The 21746-nt window shown below is 44.1% G+C and overlaps 1 protein-coding gene across 1 annotated transcript; it reads right to left on the bottom strand.

Moving 5' to 3' along the window:
- Window positions 1–1460: 1460 nt before the first annotated feature.
- On the bottom strand, window positions 1461–19026 carry gad3 (glutamate decarboxylase 3). Its single transcript, XM_072668822.1, has 15 exons — window positions 18852–19026; window positions 14301–14433; window positions 12362–12604; window positions 12069–12159; window positions 11368–11480; window positions 9696–9811; window positions 9413–9492; window positions 9262–9316; window positions 7056–7172; window positions 6869–6933; window positions 6475–6553; window positions 6234–6383; window positions 5215–5322; window positions 3959–4048; window positions 1461–2714 (listed from the first exon to the last, which is right to left on the bottom strand). Exons 2-15 carry the CDS (start codon window positions 14425–14427, stop codon window positions 2541–2543), a joined length of 1608 nt encoding a protein of 535 aa, XP_072524923.1. The 5' UTR covers window positions 14428–14433; window positions 18852–19026; the 3' UTR covers window positions 1461–2540.
- Between the last annotated feature and the right edge of the window lie 2720 nt (window positions 19027–21746).

Genomic DNA, 21746 nt, shown 5'->3' with positions numbered 1-21746 from the left:
TTGTTGCTTCTAGGTAACCCATTTAGTAACCCATTTAGTCACAAGGTTGTGAGTTTAATACCCCTATCCACTAAGCTGCTGGGCCCTTGAGCAAGGCCTTTACCTGTACCTTTATAACACCTTTGCTGCTTTTAGGAATCAAATCCCTTTTGTCTTTTTTGTCTTGTGAAATACTGAAAAGGGATCAAGGCCTTATAGAAGCTAATGGCAGTATTAAAGCATCTACTATGTCCTTCAGCAACCATTTGAAACCCCTGGTTGCAGCCTTCCTCACATGATGCAACTCCATTCTCATTTTACATCAAATCAAATAAATATGTAGGTTAATATAGAGTGCAGATACCCCTGAGTGTCATTAATCATACTACAGTGCAGTGAATTCAATCAGAAGAGTGTTTCTCAAGGCTACCCTCTGCTGACCAGCCGACAGAAGCACATGATCAACATGCACACATACTTAAAATCAGTACACTGTAAAGGTACAGAATTGCACCTTAATGGTACAAACACAGACCCTGGTGGTACCCTTATGGGTATGCCTTTAGTATATTTAGCTAGGGAGCATTATTCTACCACAGTCTGATCACAGGGCTGATGGCTGAGACCCAGGGCCAGGCCTATTGCAGGGATTTTGTTAATGATCCAGGAGCCACTGCGTGAAAGAAATTCTTGCACAAGGTTTGGCACTGGGTATCGAACCCACAACCCTGTGATCAATAATCCACTAACATGGGCAGCTTAGGGGATAAAGATGGGGGTATTGAGCCCACAACCTTGTGAATAATAATCATCTAACAGCAGTATCTTAGTAGATGTAGATGGGGGTATTGAGCCCACAACCTTGTGAATAATAATCCTCTAACAGCAGTATCTTAGTGGATGTAGATTTGGGTATCGAGCCCACAACCTTGTGAATAATAATCCTCTAACAGCAGTATTTTAGTGGATGTAGATTTGGGTATCGAGCAAACCTTGTGAATATTAATCCTCTAACAGCAGTATCTTTGTGGATGTAGATTTGGGTATCAAGCCCACAACCTTGTGAATAATAATCCTCTAACAGCAGTATCTTAGTGGATGTAGATTTGGGTATCGAGCCCACAACCTTGTGAATAATAATCCTCTAACAGCAGTATCCTAGTGGATGTAGATATTTGGGTTTGAACTCACAACCCAAACAACACCTGATCTGTGGTGGTCAGTCCAGTGTGGGGCCACAGGTGTGGGGAGAAACAGGTGGACTACAGTCCACCTCAGCGCTCCTATATGGGAAATGAAGCTGGTAAAATGGACAATGAGTGTAGAGCCAAGGAGGTGGTGTTAATATTTTGGCTGATTGGTGTACATCCACATCTCGTGTAGAAAAAAAGGTGAATCTACAATTAAAGCCATACATAATTTTACCAGCAGATGGCAGTAGAAGGCCAAAAAAGCACTCCTTATACATCTCATCAGGGGTTTGTTAGAGAGTGCCTACCTTATTTAAGACACACTTTACAGACCTCCACATGTTAATGAGTACCAGCTCACACTGTTGCTTCTCAAAGGTCTCAGATTCTGAGATGGGCTAAAAACTGACCAGAATGTCAGATCTGGAGGTTTAAAAATCAAGATCCTCCTACAACAACAACCGAGACATTTGCTGAAACAGCAGTAGGGTGGGCGGCAGTACAGCTGTGTGTATTCTGTGGACTGATTCAGTAAGCTTTAGATGTTTGTGGTACATGACTGATCCTTTATTTCTTCTGCGATGGATATGCCCTGTTAATCATGCATCATAGAGGACCCCTGAGTGTAGCAATGTTCTTCAGTTAGATGTTCAGCATGCTCGTGGGCAGGTGGGCATGGGCACTCAGAGTGGGTTTGTACATGGATTTTTACTAGGATCCAGTTGGGCGCCATTGTTACAGCCCATCGTCATCACACATGGGTCCTATCTAGGCCCCATTCGCTGTGTACCACCCAGATGGGGCCCATGTTTAACCCTGACCCTGGTGGGCAGGCATATGTGTGACCAATGTGGAAGCAGAGGACAGAACCCCACATGGACATGTTAGCAGGGTACAGACTTGAGTGAGGCACCTGTTTTTTTTTTTTTAGTTTAGATATGAATAATAAGTCTATGATATTATAAGATATGATATATAAAACATACATAAAGCACTGAAACGAAAACTTAAAATGATGATTCGCCAAAAAAAAAAAAAAAAAAAGGCTTCAGTGCTTAAGGAGCATACTTCACGTACCAAACAATATCTTGTCCGATCTCCTTAATCTGGAGCAGGGGAAAGCTGTGCGAATGCCCACTTTGGCTGAAGCATCACTTTAATGCTGTCCTAATCAATAAAGACGAAGAAATGAAAATTCTGCCACAGAATAAATAAACAAAGTATGACCTACAGACTTGGGGAAAGCGCCCACACCGAGCTACAACAGGTAGATCTTCAATCGACCTACTTTTACTGAGGCTAATGTCTCAATGAAGTCTACAGGAAGTGCAGTTTAGTAAGTAAGTCCCGTGCTCCCGCACACTTTCGGCCCTAAAGCTCACAGCCAAGGCGGGCGATCTCATCCAGGAGGAAGTCCACGTCTTCCTTCTGTGTGGCCGGATTGGAAAAAACGCAGCGGAAGAAATTCACCTTGTCTTCGAGAGGCTGGTAGCCAATCATTGTCACTCCTTCCTCCATCATCTTCGCCTTGATTTTTGGAGCCACCTTAAGCCAAAAAAAAAAAAAATGAGCAGATGTTATGGTAGTAATGAAAGAACAGCTGTTGGCAGTTGCCACCTCGGTCTAACTCATCTGGCTCTGGAAATCCCTCAGTAGATGAAGTGTGAAGTGTGTGCAGGGAAAATACTACAATGTCAATGTACTGGATAATAGATACTTTAGTATATACACTGTTAAAAGTGTAAGATCTTTGAGGAATATTTGGAGGTTCTTTAGTTTAACACTCTGAAGGAACCTTATAAGGGGCTTTGAGGAACCTTTAAGAAAAGGTTTTTAGAAGAAAAAGGTTCATTGAAGGTTCCTCAAATAGATTTCTCCATAGTTTCAAATGAAAGATCCTCCAAAACGTTCCTCAAAGATCTCACGGAAAATCCTTGATACATACACCTTTTCCTCATTATACTGGGTCTAGTATTGCATATGCAGAATATTGGCCAATATTAGATTTCTAAGAAATATAATTTACACCCAGCAGCCATAACACTGCACAAGTCCCCCTTGTGCCGTCACAACAGATCTGATCACTCGAGGCATGGATGTCAGAAGACCTCTAAAGATGTCCTCTGGTATATGGACACCTTAAAATGTTGGCAGCAGATTTTAATGAAATGTAGCTGCCACTGTTGGGCCCTTGAGCCTTAAGGCCCGTAACCCTCTCTGCTCCCCAGGCTGCCCACTGCTCCGGGCATGTGTGTGTTTGCTCACTGCTTTGTGTTTAAGTCCTGAAAGTTGTGAGGTGGAACCTTCATGGATCGCTGCAATGAGCCTGAGGTGCCTATGACCCTGGTTGGTCCTAGGACCACCCCACAAGACCTGCCTGATGTTCTGGAGATGTTCTGACCCAGTCGTTCCATTCACTTGTCAGTGTCCTCTGACATTGCTTACAGTTCCTCGCACTCTCTCTTTGTAGAGCATTTGGTGGGACGTCAAGTCAGGATGCAAGACTCTAGGAATTCTAACAGGACAGTTTGGTGATTCCCCTGCTCACACATGCCTGATTCAACTCACTTGATCACCAGGTTCAGAAGATGCAAGAAGATCACCAAACTGTGCTGTGGGACTAAAATACAGACGTGTGCACTGTCATCAAATCCGTTATCACACATAAGATCATGTTTGCACACAGGGCGAGGCTCATGTCTCTAAAACTTGGTGCCGTCGGTCACCAAACAGGTTGTGCAGGCTTTTGTTTAGGGTATTTTATAAATAGCAGGTTAAGTGGTCCTCACCATATGAAGCTCCCTGTCTCTCTCCGGACCTGCGGGCATGTTCCTCACACGGCTCGGAAGGTACCAGAAGCAGACGTTAGTGTGTTCCGGCTGGAGTGACATGGAGTGAAGTATTAGTTTAAGAAGTGTTATTAGAAAACCAAGAGTGATGAGGTTTGAAATGTGTAAGAGCAATAACATGAGTTCGCATTAGGGATGTCCCGATCCAATCCAGTGGATTCGAAATTTTGGCCGATCCTGGCATATTTGAATGGATCGGGTATTGGCTATTTTAATCCCAATCCAGAGTCTTTGTTTTAAACCGTGGTGTTCAGAGCGCCATCTGGTGTCCTCAAGGCGTCATTAACAGACACTATAACCTAGCCAGCTGCAGCAGTGCGGACGTTCTCAGAAGGCAAATAAAGGAGTTGAGGTTCTGCAGTGTGGAACTAATATCTGACCCTTTATAAAACTCTCACGCTCTGTTTTACCAGCGGGAGAACCGGAGAACCGCTTGCCTTTCTCTGTTTCTAAACCAGCACTGATTCACCTATTCAGAACCTCGTGCAGGCTAACGCTAATGCTAACACACACACACACACACACTCACACGCTATAAACCAGTATCACACCAGTAGACCAACAACCACAGATATCAGTCCAGAGTGTGTACCACTACACACACCCATAGGTAGTGATCAAACTGCAGTGTTGTAAAGGAGCTGGGAGCTGATTGGTCAGGGAGGAGAGTCAGACTGGATTATAAGATATTAAACACTATAAACAATCATTTTAAAGAAATTAGTAAAGAAAAGTCCTGACTAAACTAAATATATCAGTCCAGAAAGTCTGATTATATAAACTGATACTGAAAATAAAGGGAATTTCACTAAACGGATTAATCAGATGCTCATCTGATCTAAACTTTGGGGCTGGGTTATTATTTATACACACACAAAAATTGAACTTGGATCGGATCAGGGGCAAAATAACCTTGTTGGGAGGTCCCTAATTCCTACAGGTAGGGTTTTCTAATTAAAAAATCACCACTTCTTGGTAGTACAGGGTCCCTGGCCACTTTATTGGAAACATCTACCTTAGACGTCCACTAATTGACCACATTATTGCACCTTAAGGCAATGTTACCTTATGATACCCAATACTACCTTAAAGGCAAGGCTAAATGATGAAGTGGACATAGATGGTCAGGTTTCCAATAAAGTGGCCATAAAATGGCTATTCATTCATAGTGATCTGATCGAAAGCTGGTTGCTTACCTTGCTTTGGAAGATCAACTGAAAGTCCTTTCTGCTCTTCAGCTTGTGGTAAAGGTACTCTGCGTTGTCCAGGCAGTGGTTGACCTGAGACTCAAAGCCTTCTGAGCCCTGGAAAGCATTCGTTCAGATGTGGATAATTACATAATGTATTCAGTAATTCAGTGAAAGTAAGTAAAAGTACCCCTTAAGTACTGTTTATTAATAAACCTGATGTTGCTGATATTTGTTGGTATATATTAGTTAGGCGTTATTAGATACACCTCCCTTGTAGCTCCACCTGGCTGCTGCACAGTTAGAGACTGTAGCCCGTCTCTAACTGTAACTGTACATGTTCTTCATCAGTGGACCAGTTGCTGACCCCAGAGCTGTCTGGATATTTTTGGCAGGTGGACCAAACAGCAACACTGACTGACTGAATTTGTGCAGTTTTATGGAAAGCAGCTTGGGGTACTGTATGTAAAACACACATAACTGTATAACATTACAGGGGCTCTATGTAAAACATGGCTGTAGGCACTTTAGGTGTCAACACTGCAGTCAAACGCCCGAGGATGAGGAGCTTCTGTGTGAGAAGTTCAGCTCAGCCTTGATGACGACTGTACTTTCAGCCCAGTTCTAGACCCAGCTAGGGCTGTGACCACGGTGTAGAGCCCACTACTGTTATCAATGCAGTTAATATTTATTTACCAAATCAGTAATTCCAGCTCTAAGGCCTGATGGGCCGAACCATGTGTAGGGTTGGGTTGGAGCATTTATATTGGTCCGTTCTTCGTGAAACTTTGACACTTGAACTGCCAGATTTCAGAAAATTGCCAAAATTGAAAAACTGAAAATAAGGGATGAGGACTGTGGCAATATTTACGGTTGTTGTTGCCAAAAAAGTTGAATTATTGAATACGATATCTAAAGGTACCTTGTGTTGCTTTACGATATTTAAATCTGACAGATGTTATGACTGTAGATGAAACAACAAACAATACGAACATGACGGTAATAACAGTGGTAAGATCCTGGGATACCTTGGCCTTCCACATGAGCCACAGCTTAAAGACGTCCACATGCCTCCCGCACTGGATGCTCTTGTCGCCGGTGTCATAGGACACGTCGTAGTGTTTATCAGGCTGGAAAAGATACTCAGCACACAGCTGGTTGCACTCCTGCAGCAGACCCTGACAGCAGCACACACACATACACACAGCTGGGTATAGGTTGTGATTCATATGGGTGTTTGTTTTTTTTCAAGTCTGTGATCTGACCAACCTTCTTGCGCACGAGTATGGCTGAACACTGCAGTGGGACGCCCATCATCTTGTGGGGGTTCCAGGTGATAGATGAGGCCCTGTGGGTTGAATGGACAATAGCAGCTGCTTTGCATGATGGAATTTCTCAATTGAAAAGCACTAATTAAGCAAACAGTGAATGAAATCCAGCGCATTATGACTAACTGGCTCATTGTTAAGCTTCCCTCACTGCTGCCAATAGAGAGAACAATGCAAATGAGATTTTAGGCATTCTGGTAACTGACGTCATTACAACGCCATTTTTAACCGTCATTTCAGCGCTACCAACAGCTCTGGTCAACATCCAGGACACCAAATCTGGTTATTAACCTAGTTTAACTGCTTCATTGGCAGCTACATCGTCAATAACTGACCTTGCAATGCCCTGCAGTTTCATCCGGTGCCTCCTGGACAGGAGCAGGCCGCCTCCCCAAGCTGCCTGTAAGAGAAGTGAAAGCCTACCGTTAAACCTACATCTGCAGAACACTCTGCAGTCTTGCTATTTGAATTGTACAGGCATGATATATAGAGAATAACAAAGTGTATAGAGTGTGTAAATACATCCACGTGCATCCACAGGCCACATCTGGCACAGATGTCTGCTATGTCATTCAGAGGGTCAAATGCCCCGTACACAGTGGTCCCTGCAGTGGCGTTTACATAGAATGGAACCTGACCCTGTGGAGACAAATGGGACTATTACATACTGAACACTGAACACATTCCCATGGTTGACAATATTCATATTACTATAATTATGACATTGCCCTTGGACCCATTATGCACCCATTGCTGACACAGATGTGCACATGCACACACACACAAGGAAGTATTACCTGTGGAATAGACTAAACTCTCTGGAGCAGATGAACATTAACCTAGTGGCCCCATGCCTAATGCCAGGCGTGGGCTAGAGGGCTATAAAGCCCCCCAGCATTGAGCTGTGGAACAGTGGAACTGTGTTCTCTGATATGATGGTTGGTGGATGAGGTGGGGTGGTAATCATCCAACATTCTGACCTCACTAACTCTCTTGTTGCTGAAAGCAAACAAATTCTCACAGCAATGTGGCTCCGAAATCTAGAAGAAAGCCTTCTTCCCTGTACAGTAGAGACAGTAAATCCAACAAATCCAGGATAAACTCTTTTTTAATATCCTTGATTTCTGGAGAAACAATGAATGAGCAGGTGTCCCAATACTTTTGTCCATGTAATGTACTGGTAATCTTGTTGGATAAAGTTATAATAATCTACTTTTTTTTTTTAGCAATACTCAATCAATGCTCCAATGTGGCTCACGATGTACAGAAACTGGAAGTCAGCCAGCTAGCATTAGGCTATTAGCTACATGCTAATTAACACTTCAGATCCCTCCCCATTTTCGAGCTTTTTCCTGCTGTTTCAACTCATCAACTCTTTAATAAGCCCTTCTTGAGCGGGTGCACCTGTGAAGGACTGACGAGTAGTGTAGTCAAACTTGCAGATAAGGATTTTCAGAGGATTTGTAAATGTTTACCCAGAAGGATTTTTCTAATTAAACCAGTCACACCATTGTTTGCTATAGCTGAATAAGTGTTACCACATAACTAGCAATGTAGCGTACAGTTTGTTAGCACCTCTATCCATGTGCCAAACTTCTATCTGTGGACGTGTTTCCATGGTGTTTAAAAGCACAAGAGACCATATAATGTGTTGTTATCAACCTGGGACAATGCTAAATAACAATGCTAAAAAAAGGGACATATTTGGTTAGATTTCACCATAAAACATTGCCTCAAACTGTGTGGAGGTGTTCGGTAATCGCTAATGGACTTGCTCATGTGGTTATTATTATTATTTTTTTTTTTACCAATATTCTCCCCAATTTGGATCACCAATTACCCAGCCCCAATTTATTCTTCCCCTATTGCATGCAATGCTCCCGACACTAGTGATGGTGATGACCAACACACGCCCCCTCCAACCTTTTCGAACTGCCGCCAATGCAACCTCACCGGGCAACCAACGTGCATCGGCCAGCAGATGTAATGTAGTAATGTGGGGATAGAGCGCCACCCTGGAGAGAGGAAGGCCAATGGTGCTCTCTCAGGACCCCTGCTGATGATGGCTAGCAGGGTAAAATAGGGTACGATTTTCGGAACGTTTAACGGGAACCATTCCTAGCGCCGCCATCTGAGGTAAATGGAACGCAGCCTTAGTATGTGCAACAGTTAGCATATAGGTAATCACTTGCTTCCGTTGTTTTATTAGGAATAAGGGTGGTGGTGGTGGGGGGGGGGTTGGGGGGGGGGGGGGGGGGTTACAGTGCATACCACCCGAAAACCTTCCACCTCTTCAGTTTCCATTTACACTGCGATGTCATCATTTGCAGAGTTGGAAGTCCAAGTAGGAAATTTCAACTAGAACACCTTCACAAGTCGGATTTCCTACTCGGAAGGTCGGGAAAGCCTCACCGACCCCCAGTTTAAAATCCAAGATGGCCATCATCAACACGGAATGAAAGTAAAGTATATTAGAGATTATTTCACACCTCAAGATGCTTTGAGGTGAGATAGTGATAGTGTGGCCTAAACATATTGCACCCTGGAGAGAGAAAGGCCAATGCTGCTCTCTCAGGACCCCTGCTAATGATGGCTAGCAGCATGACCGGGATTCGAACCAGCGACCCTCTGGGCATAGTGACAGCGCCTTCTTCAGCTGGCGACCACTGGCGACTGACGTCTGTTAATACCATCCAATATGAAACTGTGAAATGAACATTTTACCCACCTTCGATTCTGCTGTCCGGATGCTGGATTCCAGCTCTCCAGGAATCATTTTGCCTCTTGGAAAACCACACACGCATGACAAGACGTTAGCATTCACAAAACGGACATAACCCGAAGGCACAGAACATTACAGCCACTGTCCTAATTCTTACCTTTCATCACACTTCACCAAAATAACATTTTCAGAGCCAATCCCAAGCACGGTGGCCGACTTTTTGATTGAATAATGACTCTGAAAGGGTAATTGGAAATAGGACAGACATCAAAAGTGTAATTCGCTGGGAAATACTATTAAAGCCCATTACTTGCTAGCACCTTTCACACCAGAGCCAGCGCACTAATGCAGGCTAATATTTGAATAAAAAGGCACGGAGACATAATATGCCTCATTTATAAGGTAATTGCATGAGAGCGATAGTGAGGGGCTGAGCTCACATGTGCGGAGGTGAAGAGGGCGAGAGGCGGCAGGGCGCGCATCCCTGCGGTTTTCACCTCTGGGAAGAAATGATATCTGGCCAGCAACAGGCTGTAAAGATTAGACATCGTGCCTCCTGGAGGGATAAAACAGTCACAAGTTACAGAACCCCACTTAAATTTACCACAAATGTGGTCAGCCAGCTAAGACATGCTTGCGTCTGAAGCTGGCCTCTTTTGGTTTTGTGCTGGAGCTATGGGGCTAATGTGGCTAACGGGGAATGTACGCTTAGATGCACGTCAGAATTTCTGAGTAGGACCAAGATGGACATTTCAACATTGAAAGTCTCACAAGTCGGATTTTTGGGATATTTGGGAGAGCCTCACCAACCCCCAGTTCAAAATCCAAGATGGCCACACTGCACATCAGTAGTAAAAGCAGTAATGCTGTACTTCCATCTATTTGTACCTCACTACATCAGTCGTGTACACTCAGTACTGTCCAACTTCTATCTGTGGACGTGTTTCCATGGTGTTTGGATGCGCAAAACACAATAAAATGCATTGTTATCAATTGATGTCGCTAACAATGCTAACCTGGGACAATGCTAACAATGCTAGGTTATAAAAAGTGGGACATATTTGGTTAGTTTTACCATAAAAGCACTGATAAAGAATTGTCAAAACAGTTGTGGTGAACTCTGAAGTCTTTAGCTAACTGTTTTTTGGAAACCAGGTAAAATAGGGTACGATTTTCGGAACGTTTAACTGGAACCATTCCCAGCTCCGCCATCTGAGGTAAAAGGAAAGCAGCATTAGTATGTGCAACAGTTAGCATATACTGCTAACTGCTTTCCTACATAATCGCACACTCGACTCAAACTGTGTGGAGGTGTTAGGTAATCGCTTGCTTATGTTGTTTTATTAGGAATAAGGTTGGGGGGTCATGGTTCGGTTCATGCAGTTGCCCAGAGAATACACCGTACGCGCTATTCAGGTAAATACTGTAATTTCACGATACCACCCGGGCATACCACCCGGAAAACTTCCACCCCTTCAGCTTCCATTTACACTGAGATGTCGTAATTTCCAGAGTTGGAAGTATTTCCAAGTAGGAAATTTCAACTAGAACGCCGGGTCGTATTTTCTACTCGGAAGGCCGGGAAAGCCTCACGACCCCCAGTTCAAAATCCAAGATGGCCAAGATGGACATCATCAACACGGAATGAAAGTAAAGTATATTAGAGATTTCTTCACACCTCAAGATGCTTTGAGGTGAGTGAGTGAGTGAGTGATGGTGTAAAATTAGCATAGCAGTTAGCATAGCAACATACTGAAAACAGTAAAGACGCTGGGGACCAAAAATTAAAAATATATTTAAAGTATTTATTTTTTCCTGTGTTCGAATGTTACGTTTTAATGTGTCGGTTGCAGGCGTACTGTTTTAATTCCAGTTAATCTGACAACGGTGTACGAAATTGAAAAATCAAGCTTTCCAACTTTTTTAAACACCATACACCACAGTTAGCACAGTGTTAGCCTGGCGTCTGTCAGATTACATTACCATACCTACATTAGCCTTGTAGCTCCAGTGCAAAACTAATGAAGCAAACTCCAGTCAGCATGTCTTGTAAAGTAGAGTAAGGGGGGAAATTATTCTCATGGATGAGATGGAGTGGATGGAGTACACTACCAGGGCAGAAGATCCCATCTCCGTCCTCCTCGGACCAACCGACAATGGACTGCATCTTCTTGAGGATGATGTCTTCCATGAGGATAAACACTGGCGCTATCTCATAGGTGAACCTGCCATGCAGTCAGACAGAGCGTTAAAGGAACACACAGAATCTAAGGGGTGATTTCACACCTGAACCTTGTAGTCTGGTTAAATCGGACTCTGGTTCTGGTTCGCTAACACAGTAATCACACTAGGGCGCGGACCAAAACAAGAGCACCAAGAGCCTTGAGAAGAGGTGGTCTCGGCCTGGTCCCAAGGGCTCTGGAGTGGTTTGTTTGTGGTGAGAGCGTGATCTAACCTCAATCCAACCCAACTATCAGACGTACTCCGCAAGTCTGAAGGCTAAACGGCTCCAGTAGCCGGGTGGTAACCTGGTATACTGCCCAGATAATTACCATTGCTACAGCTATGAACAAATGCCATCTCTGCCGTGGCTTCATGGTAACCTATACCTAGTCCAGAACACAGGACCTTCTTCCGGAATTTACTTTCTTGCTCCCACCTCAGATGGGTCTGACCAATAGGAGGGGGAACGAATTTTCCCCTGTGTGAAAACAAACCAAACCAAGAGGAAAGAGCTCTTTAACTGATTCGAACCCGAGCAAACCAAGACCTAAATTAGCGGAGTCGTTAGCTTGAGCCGTTCATGTACTGACATGTTGGTATTTGCAGTTGACGTGACCCATTCCCCGGCTAGTCCAACGATGTCCAGTCCAGTTGACAGCTGGTTGAAGAAGCGCGGGTGACCTGGGGATGGAACACAATAAGGTCAGGACAGGAGCCAGTGTGACTGTGCCGAGCTTTACCTAACACAGATGGAGTAGATCTCCATGATCTCCATGATCTCCATGACCTCCATGATCTTACATGACCGTCCTCCAGCCTGTCTGATCTGTCAGATTTGGTTGCTGGACCTTCGAGAATATTGTATGTAAATGATGACGCAAACCTGTTTTCACTCCATATTTCAGGGTGTCCCGGCAGTCCACCAACAGCTGCTCCAGGTTGTCTGGCTGGTCCGGCAGCTCCAGGCTGAAGCCCTCTAGACCGTCCTTCAGTTGGTGGGGGTGGTGGAAGTCCAACAGCTTGGAGCTGCGGCTTAGAGACTTATTGATGTACGCCAGGAGAATGTTCAGCAACTCCTGCAAGAAGTGTTTGGTCACCTCCTGGCCGTTCTCCGCAGGGAGGAGATCTAAGCAAAGACAAAGAATAGTGCAGAGAAGTTTAGGTTCCTTGTGTATCCCTTACGTGTACGAATATGTACCCCTGTAGCCCTCTATTGAGGTAGCGGTACCTTAATCTGTGTATGTACAGGAATACTTGGCCATGGAACTGGTTTACTACATGCTTATGGGTATTCCCACCATTTGCATTTAGGAGACACCAGCTGGAACTTTTGGATATGATAATGTTAGCAAGAGCGATGATGTTGAGGCCGACGGCCGGTGCGGTAACAATGCTAATGATGCAATAGCAATGTCACAGTGATGCTGGATGAGGCCAGCGATCGCCGTGGTAGCAATGTTACAGTTGGGATAAAGCTAACATCATGGCAGCAATGTGGAGCAAGGCTGACGAGCTAACAACACATGCTATGACTACGGACTTTGTGGCAAAAAGAAGTCCTCAGACTAACAGTACTAGCGTTTGCCGTGGTGGTGATGTTACCGCTGGAGTAGGGATGCTAACACTGCAGCAGTGATGCGGGGTGGGGCCGGCGGTTGGTGTGGTAGCAGTGCTAACATCACAGCAGCGATGCTGTGTGTGGCAGGCGGTCGCTGCGGTGTGGATGCTGGTGGCCGACGCGTTAACACTGTTGTAGTGATGCTGGGTTGCTAGGCAAACTAGAGGTGTGCAAGCACTTGCTGTGATGGCGATGTTACCGATGGGGGAGGGTCTAAGAGAACTTCTCTGTTTGAGTCTTGGTTCCTTACGATGGTTTTCCCTCTTGTCCCTAGGGATTCCGCTGCCTGGCTGTTCGTCAACTCTTAGGGAGTTTCCTGGTTCCTCTCAGTGGTTCTTCCACCTACTCTTACTGAGTTTCTCCTTTTTGTGTCTTAATTCCTGTCAGAGGTTCTTAGAAGTCATACTCTTAGAATACTCCTTCTTTTGAGTCTTGGTTTCTCCGTACTTCCTCCTCATTCTCTTAGGAATGGCTCCCTTTTGAGTCTTGATCTTCCTCAGAGGTTCTTCTTCACAGTTTTAAAAGGTTGCCTTTTTTTATTTCTTTCACCATCTCCCTCGGCAACACTCATTCTGGAAAGTTGCTTTCGGACAGTGCTGTACATTTGTAAATTGAAATTTAATTAAATTCAGAGTCAGAAGAGGTTAGAAAGTGCTGCCGCTCTTCACTGCACCCACACACTGCTCTGAAGGTCTATTCACCATGGTATTCCTTGTTCTTTACAAAAATCACTCATGATAAAAGCCTCTCAAGTGCATACTGGTAGTCGTGCATAAATGTATGCTTTTTATGAACCTTCATTTTGCATTAAACTAAGCTTTTCCTTCTATAGCCTCTTCAGTAAATGGCAGGAAGCAACCCGGGCAGGAACAGAGAATAAATCACGAGGGCCGATTCTCGCAGAATGATTGATTATGGAGAAAGCGGACCAGTGGGAGAAAAAGCATGTACTTCTCTCTCAAAGCCATGAAGTCGGAGTTTATATAGGGTGTCTAAATGATTTATATGAATCGTACGCCAGCCCTGCAACATACTGACTCTCTACTGGGATGTCTCTGTGTCTGTGCCACAGTAATTACAGTGGAGTAGAGGGATTTCCTGGCAGATGGGTGTTGTGTTGTGCTGCTGCTAAATGCTGACTGTGGGAAGGCTTTGAGATATCAGCACCTTTTCATCTCAGAGTTTGGCGCAGTGCCTCCCTCACCTTTGCAGTGGATGCTGCTGAAGTCATTGGCTGCGCAGTGTCTGTCAGGCTCCGCTGCGTTTCCGAATGAACCTCCGTCCTGTTTGCTCCAATTTATGAGCTGATTGACGTCCTGTTTGATTTCCATTGAGGTCTGCATACAAACACACACACATACACACACACACACACACACACACACACACAAACACACACACACTGTAGCAGAGAGCAGGGCAGGGGAACACACTGCATAACCAGGCTGCTTTCAGCATTTTACCATTTCAGCGTTTATACATTATTCTACAGTAATTTAATATCCTTTAAACAATTTCTGTAAAATCTTGAGAAGTCCAGTATTCAGGTCCTCAACTGTATATCCGAAGAAAAACTTCAGCAAGTGATCATTGTTTTCCATGTAATCCTGAAAGAATGATCATTAGAGTGTTATACCCCATGGCATAAGAACTGGAAAATATTTTAATGGTTGTAGAGCTTAAGTGGTTTCCACTTCCAGGCAGTTTCTAGGCTTTTCTACATGGCCACCAATTTCAGATTTGTGCTCGGTGGTTGCTATGGTATACTAGACAGTTGCTAAGTGGTTACATTGGTGTTGCTAAGTGGTTACAATTGTCTTGCTATGGCGTTGCTTAGATTGTTCTTGCCTGAAGTTGTTGCGAGGCAGTCGCTATGGTATCCCGGGTAGTCGCAATGAGTGCCTATGATAAAGGTCTATTGACCTATTCAGGCTCTGTCCACATTTTTTTCCAGAGAAACTGTTGCAACTGTACCACTGATGTCACAACATAATGGTGAGTTTCCAGTTTGCAATGCTAAGTTGGTAAGCCCTTGTAGCTGGTTGCACATAGTCCACCCATGTGGGCCACACATGAGCATGTTTAGGGTGAGAATATGAGCATGTTTAGGGTTCAGGGTGGCTTATAAGGCCTTTTAGATTTCAAATAAATGATTGTTCCCAACCTGTTTAAGGGCCCTCAGCAACAACGGCTTGCCAAGTTAGCATTGCAAACTGGAAACTCACCATTATGTTGTGACGTCAGTGGTACAGTTGCAACAGTTTCTCTGGAAAAAAAATGTGGACAGAGCCTGTGACAGTTTCTCTAAAAAAAAAAAAAAAACATGCTAGGACAGAAGGCATTTGTGGACATTTGGAGCACAAATGGGTCCATAGACCTTTATCCAAGGTACCCATTGCAACTACCCGGGATACCATAGCGTCTGCCTTGCAACAACCTAGCAAGAACAATCTAGCAGCTAGTAAGCAACACCATAGCAACCACATAGCAAGACTATTGTAACCAACTAGCAATCACCTAGCAACATCATAGCAACCACCGTAACCAGTCGCTATGGCATCCCAGGTAATTGCAAAAGGTGACTGGTATAAAGGTCTAGTGACTTGTTCAGCCTCCAAATGTCCACATATCCCTTCTATCCAAGCATTTTTTTCCCTGCAGGCAAAGCTTCTTAGCCTGGAGAGATTTTTGGTAGGAAACTGTATCACCGAAGTCATGACATAATGTTAATGACATAAGTCATGACATAACCTTTTGCAATGCTTAGGTGGCACGTCGTTGTTTAAAATCTAAAAGGCTTTATAAGTTACCCACCTATATCCTATTTCCTACACCTCCCACTACAGCTTTTAGAGCCCTGTTCAGTTTAAAAATCATAATAAAAAGTATCTTTCCACTTTAGAAATGGACTACAAAAGAGCTCTCCAGGGGAATCAACAGTCTCCAAGCCTTGACTTGAAAAGTACTAACATCCTGTTCTGTATATGCTTTTTTTATATAGCGTTAGGAGTCTTGTCCAAGGACTCTTATTCAGCGTAGTCACTCAGACCGGGAATCAAACCCCAGTCTCCCTCATGGTATGGGAGCTCAGTGGCAGGTAGTGGTGTTTTCTGTTGCGCCACACCAACCTCTCTGGACATAAGCTGTGTACTCTTCTCACTACCTGAGCAGTAGCTGCTACACTCGTTACAGCACTGTACACTTTGTTTATGTATGAGATGCTGTTAACAAAACCAGACTGGCCTACCTCAGTATACACTCCTGAACTCCCTGTCTTCCTTTTTACTATTAGTATAGTAACTTATTTTGGAAATTAATCACCCAGCCTCAGGCACATATTTGTATATTTTTGTATTTATTGTATTTATTGTCTCTGTACTTATTGTCTTTGCACCCTGTCTTGTATGTCCTACTTATTTAGCACCGGAGACTTACAGTACTTGGTTGTACTGCACAACCAAGCCTGTATTAGTATAATGACAGTAAATTTGAATTGAATTAAATTGGGCATATGAATTCTATGCGTTGCCATATATCAAATTTCCATATAAACAAAAGGAACATGAGCAACATACCGTGAGCATTTGCCCGTTTATCCTACCCCCTATAACACTACAAAGCTTATTACACACTAAGGTGTATTACTCAGCAACTACAGGGACGTCTGTAGAAACTGGTGGGGCTCTTCTCTGGTAATAGAAGTTTGTAACATTTCCGGCCCGTTTCGAGGCTCTCATTCAGTCGTGAGTAAGTGTCTCTCTAAATTCTGTAGCTACACATTAAAATCTGTTAATGGGGTTTCCACTTCCAGGTAATTCTCTTGGGTGTTTTTGTTAGATGGTTGACATCTAGCCATCTAACATGGGGCTACAGTGCTGTTAGATTGTTTCTTTAATGTTGCTAGGTTGTTGCTACTAAGCTGCTTAGTGGTTGCTTGGTTGTTGCTTAGTGGCTGCTCAGATGGTTCTTATGGGGTTGCTTAGTGGTTGCTAAGAACTCCAAGTTAAATGAATCCTAAGATCCTGACGTGGTCTGCATGACTGTCCTTCAGGTTTCATAACTCAGTAACAGTGTAACTTACACATATCACATCATATTGTTTTGTACACCATATGGACAAAAGTATTGGGACATCTGATTATTCATTGTTTCTTTATTGTCCGACCGCCAGGGTCAGGCAAGCTTTTGCTCCCATAGACCAAAGAGGGTTAAGTACCCAAACGTGGCAGCACTCTTACCACTAGAAATGCATGGTTAAGTGTACAACAAATCCAGAAGGTCATATAAGTCTGTGGCACATGTGAAAGGCCTCAAATATTGCACTGTTCAAATCTTAAAAATCTTTAAAAAAAAAGGACTGGGCAGCTTTAGTGAGAGGTTAGTCCCCTACACTCTCAGAAACTAAGATACTACTGTCACAGATTGTCATAGATGTTTGGAATGGAGGCATTCTCATACCTATTGAATGTTTTATCTCGTGAGAGTAAGTCATTACAGTTACAGACGTCCTGAAGGGAAATGACATTACCCCACTTCCCAGCAGGGAAAGCAAAGCCTGCCTGAATTGGGATTTAGTCTACAGTCGGGATTCAGGAGGATTCTTAGACATCAGAGGAACTGACACTGAGCGACGCTAAGCAATAAGGGTTCTCTGACAGCAGCGTAAAATAACCCTTTTTACTGCTATACAGAACTGCTACGAAGAGTTCACAGTAGAACCCGGTTTGGTTCCATAAAAAAACATGTTTGTAGAACAATAAGAATGCTTCACATGGTAAAGAACCATTATACTGACTTCTTCGAACCTTCAAACATTACATTATGTCCAAATGTTTGTGGACAATCCTTGTAATGACTGCATTCAGCTCTTTTAGGTTGCACCCGTTACTGACACAGATGTGCAAATGCGCGCGCACACACACACACACACACACACACACACACACACACACACAGATAAACAGATAAACAGATAAACATGAACCTACTGGCACCATGCCTAATGCCAGGCATGGGCTAGAGGAGTATAGCCCCCCCCCAGCATTGAGCTGTGGAGCAATGGAACAATGATGCTCTATTCAATACTGCTGGAATGAGTCGGACAGGACAAGACAAGATGAGACAAGACAAGACAACCGTGTTTACTATTAATGTTGGACGCAGATGGAATATGGCCTCAACACCTCCATACACACCTCCAAGTACACATGTGCACTGTAACACACAAACACACACACACACAGTCGACAATAAGCACAAGTGCCCAGGGAGGGTTAAAAGCCTTGCTCAAGGGCCCAACAGTGGCAGCTTGACGAGCCCAAGTACTGAACCCAGAACGCAGTAATTAACAGCCCGGTGCTCTAACCGCTAACAGTTGGCATAAGCTGGTGAGTTGGGGGGGGATGAGGTGGGGTGGGGATCATCATCCAACATCCTGACCTCACTAACGCTCATGTCGCTAAATGGAATCAAATCCTCACAGCAATGCTCCTTCTTCCCTGGTGATTGGAAACGGCAACTCCAACGAACTCCAAAAGCAGCAGAAGCTCTTTTTAAAAATACCCTTGATTTCGGAAGAAACACTGAACAGGAGCAGGTGTCCCAATACTTTTGCCAAGACCAAGACATTTTCCATCCTAGAAGAGAGAAGAGCTGCTCCACCACACCAACCATATAATCATTCAAATGCTTGCCATATTTCTACAGGGAACCACTGACTTTAGTAAAGAACCCTTCGAGAAGTGCCTTCACTTACCTTGCTACCTGAAAGCGTCGGCTGATGCTGATTGTACTGTTTGCAGTCAGGTGATACTGAAGGTAAACATGTCTGTCTGTCCGTGGCTGCTCATTTATGTGCTTTTATCTGGGACGAACCCGAGACCTGAGCTGCCTGCAGAATGGGGCGTGGCCTTCACCTGGTGTGTGCAGCTCAAACAGGTTCTGATGTAGGAGTGCATCTTTTTATCCCTTTGTTTGTGCGCTCGGCCTGTGTACCTATTCGGCCCGTCGTCACCCCGGACAGATGACTAAGAGCGACTGAAAAGGGGGCTTAGCTGAAAGTCAAAAGATGCTTTTGTCAGCTTTGTTGTTCCCTGATAGGATCAAAGTGTTCTCATCTATTCATCACAGTGAATCAGCTTGTGCATATTCTACAGTAGCGCTCATGTGTTCTGAGAAGAAGTTCAAAGAGCACTTGGAGATGTGAGCAGAAGCGCTAAGGAGCGGCGTATTGACTCTGGACGGCCAATCGGAAAGCACCAAAACACATTTTATATATATATATATATATATATAATGTGTATATACAGTTATGACATTGAGGTTATGACACTTTGCATAATGCATGCACTGCTGCGTGTGGTGTTATGACACTGGTTTATATCACCTGCCAAGTCATGGCATAGCAAGTGTTGTAACATCTGTCCTGACAGTTATGCCTTGTGACAGTGTTGCATTGCTGGATATCTGCCAAATTAAGCAACACAACAGGGGAGGGAGGGTCTTATTGGCTTTTTGCTTGAGGAGTGACCAAAATACTCCAAACTGAGAGTCAAATTAGTGCTCATGAACACGTCGGAACGTTCGGCTCAGTTTCCGGCGTGTTCTGGTTATGGCGTTTGCACGGATCTCCTGCCGAGGGGGGCTTTTCCCACTAGCATGTCGACCCTCCTTGGCTTGTGGTGTAAACAGAAAGCTGATATGTTCATTATAAGTTGAGGGGCGGGACTTTATCCATAAACAGACGCCATGTTGAGCACTACGCAATTTAGCGACTTGGTGTCGGAGCGGACGCCAGGTCCCCCCAGGGCCAAAGCAAAGAAACGGGAAGGCGCAGAGTGTCGGACGTGAGGGACGATGCCAGGTTTAGCATTAGCTATCCAGGTTGCTCAGACTCAGAGAGATGGCGGGGACATGTAACATTTACATTCACAATTAAGGCATTTAGCAGACACTCTTATCCAGAGCGACTTACAAAAGTGCTTTGCTATTTACCCAGGAAAAACCTCAGCTAGTTTGAATAGACTAATAATTCAAAGATCCTCTAAGTTTAGGTTCTACTTAAAACAAGTCAATAAGGAGACCATAGTACTCTGCTATTCGCCCAAGTACTCTCAGAAGAGAAGGGGCTTCAGTCTGGGTTTGAAGACAGCGAGCATTGGACTCGGCCGTCCGGTACCAGGACAGAAAAAAGCCTGGACGCTTGTCTTCCATGGAATTTTGAGGGATGGTGGGTCAAGCCGAGCCGTACTTGAAGCTCGAAGGGCTCTTGGTGCGGATCGGCTTTTGACCATTGCCATCAAGTACATGTTAGTCTTGTGATTGGTCAGGGTATACTGACGTATACCTCACCCACTTTTACAACGTTTTGGAGTAATCCTGGGGAAATCCAGCAGACGTTTATTAGACTTTGGGAAGATCTTCATCAAGACCTGTTTTCTACATTTACAGTGGGGGGCCCTAAGGAGCCACATTCAATTCGATGGCCTTCATTGGAAAGAAACTCAGATTAAGGTTCCCAGTGCTTTAAAACTACCATAAAAACTGGTGTTTATCTATCAAGGATTAGTACCTGAATCCTACCTGAATGTAGATAATGCTAAATTTGAATTTTCCGTTTATTTAACCACTGGCCCGTCTGCTTAGAGGTCGCCGGCTGTAGTCGCCCAGAGCTTCAACACTTGTAAATGTTCCTCATTTATAGGAGTATTACACTGTCCTTTTTGGGAAAATCAGAATAATTAAATGTTAAGATGTAAACAAAAGGCATTCAGAGTGTGAAATGCTTTGTTCTACAGAAACGTCCCGAGTCCTGATGCCTGGGGCATTGTTTTATGAGCTATTTGAACATGTACGATTGTGTTGATTCACTGGGGTAGAACTACAGTGAATAGTTACAGTTGCTACAGGTCCGTACAGTGTCGCAGCCAAGCCTCTGGCCTACAGGTTTTTTTGCAAGTATGAGCCTTTCATGCAAGTATGAGACAGTTATGAGGAAATGTTAAATATAAGATCAGACACAATGGATAACACTGTTAACTGTTGACTGAAACATACGGAAGCTACAAAGGTCCTGTAAACTGCAAGGATTGAGCACAGACTCGTCTCCAGATCTAACCTTACATCTCTGCAACACATAAGGTTCAGTGGTTTAAGGGTGGGCTAAAGCAGACTGAGCAAGCAGTGAAAGTGATGTGTGTGTATATTGGTGTGTGTGTGTGTGTGTGTGGAGTTATTACCTGTACAGGTCGATACTCTGAGTGACCTATATGGTCCTCCAGTGCTGAATCGGCAGCCATGGTAACTTCACAGAACAGAGAGGTGCATTCTGTGCACTTAACTCCATAAATTGATCCCCCAAACTGGCTCTGGATAATAGATGGGTTTATTACACAGATAGAGAGAGAGAGAGAGAGAGAGAGAGCCTATTCAGACATACAAAACCAGTATGGTCATTAACAGGAACGGATGAAATAGTGAATAAAAACAACAATTAAGAATATGGTTTATACGACTAAGAATACGGATCTGAATGAAGGTCCACATGACGGCACAGCTGAGGCAGATGTAGACCAGCAGAACTAGTTCATCCAGTACCTTCCCTGTGTTATAATCAGTACATTACAGAAATACACACTGCAGACGTCAGGAG

Source organism: Salminus brasiliensis, chromosome 23 (assembly GCF_030463535.1).
Source record: "Salminus brasiliensis chromosome 23, fSalBra1.hap2, whole genome shotgun sequence".
Taxonomy (NCBI): domain Eukaryota; kingdom Metazoa; phylum Chordata; class Actinopteri; order Characiformes; family Bryconidae; genus Salminus; species Salminus brasiliensis.
This window is presented reverse-complemented; position numbering and strand designations above follow the sequence as displayed.

What these genes read in the sequence shown, in the direction of transcription:
- gad3 (XM_072668822.1), bottom strand. Translation starts at nt 14,427, where the DNA reads ATGGAAATCAAACAGGACGTCAATCAGCTCATAAATTGGAGCAAACAG. An exon ending in TCAACTGCAAATACCAACAT is followed by an intron (nt 11,481 to 12,068) that starts GTCAGTACATGA and finishes ACTGCATGGCAG; the next exon opens with GTTCACCTATGAGATAGCGC. An exon ending in CCCTCTTCACCTCCGCACAT is followed by an intron (nt 9,493 to 9,695) that starts GTGAGCTCAGCC and finishes TTACCCTTTCAG; the next exon opens with AGTCATTATTCAATCAAAAA.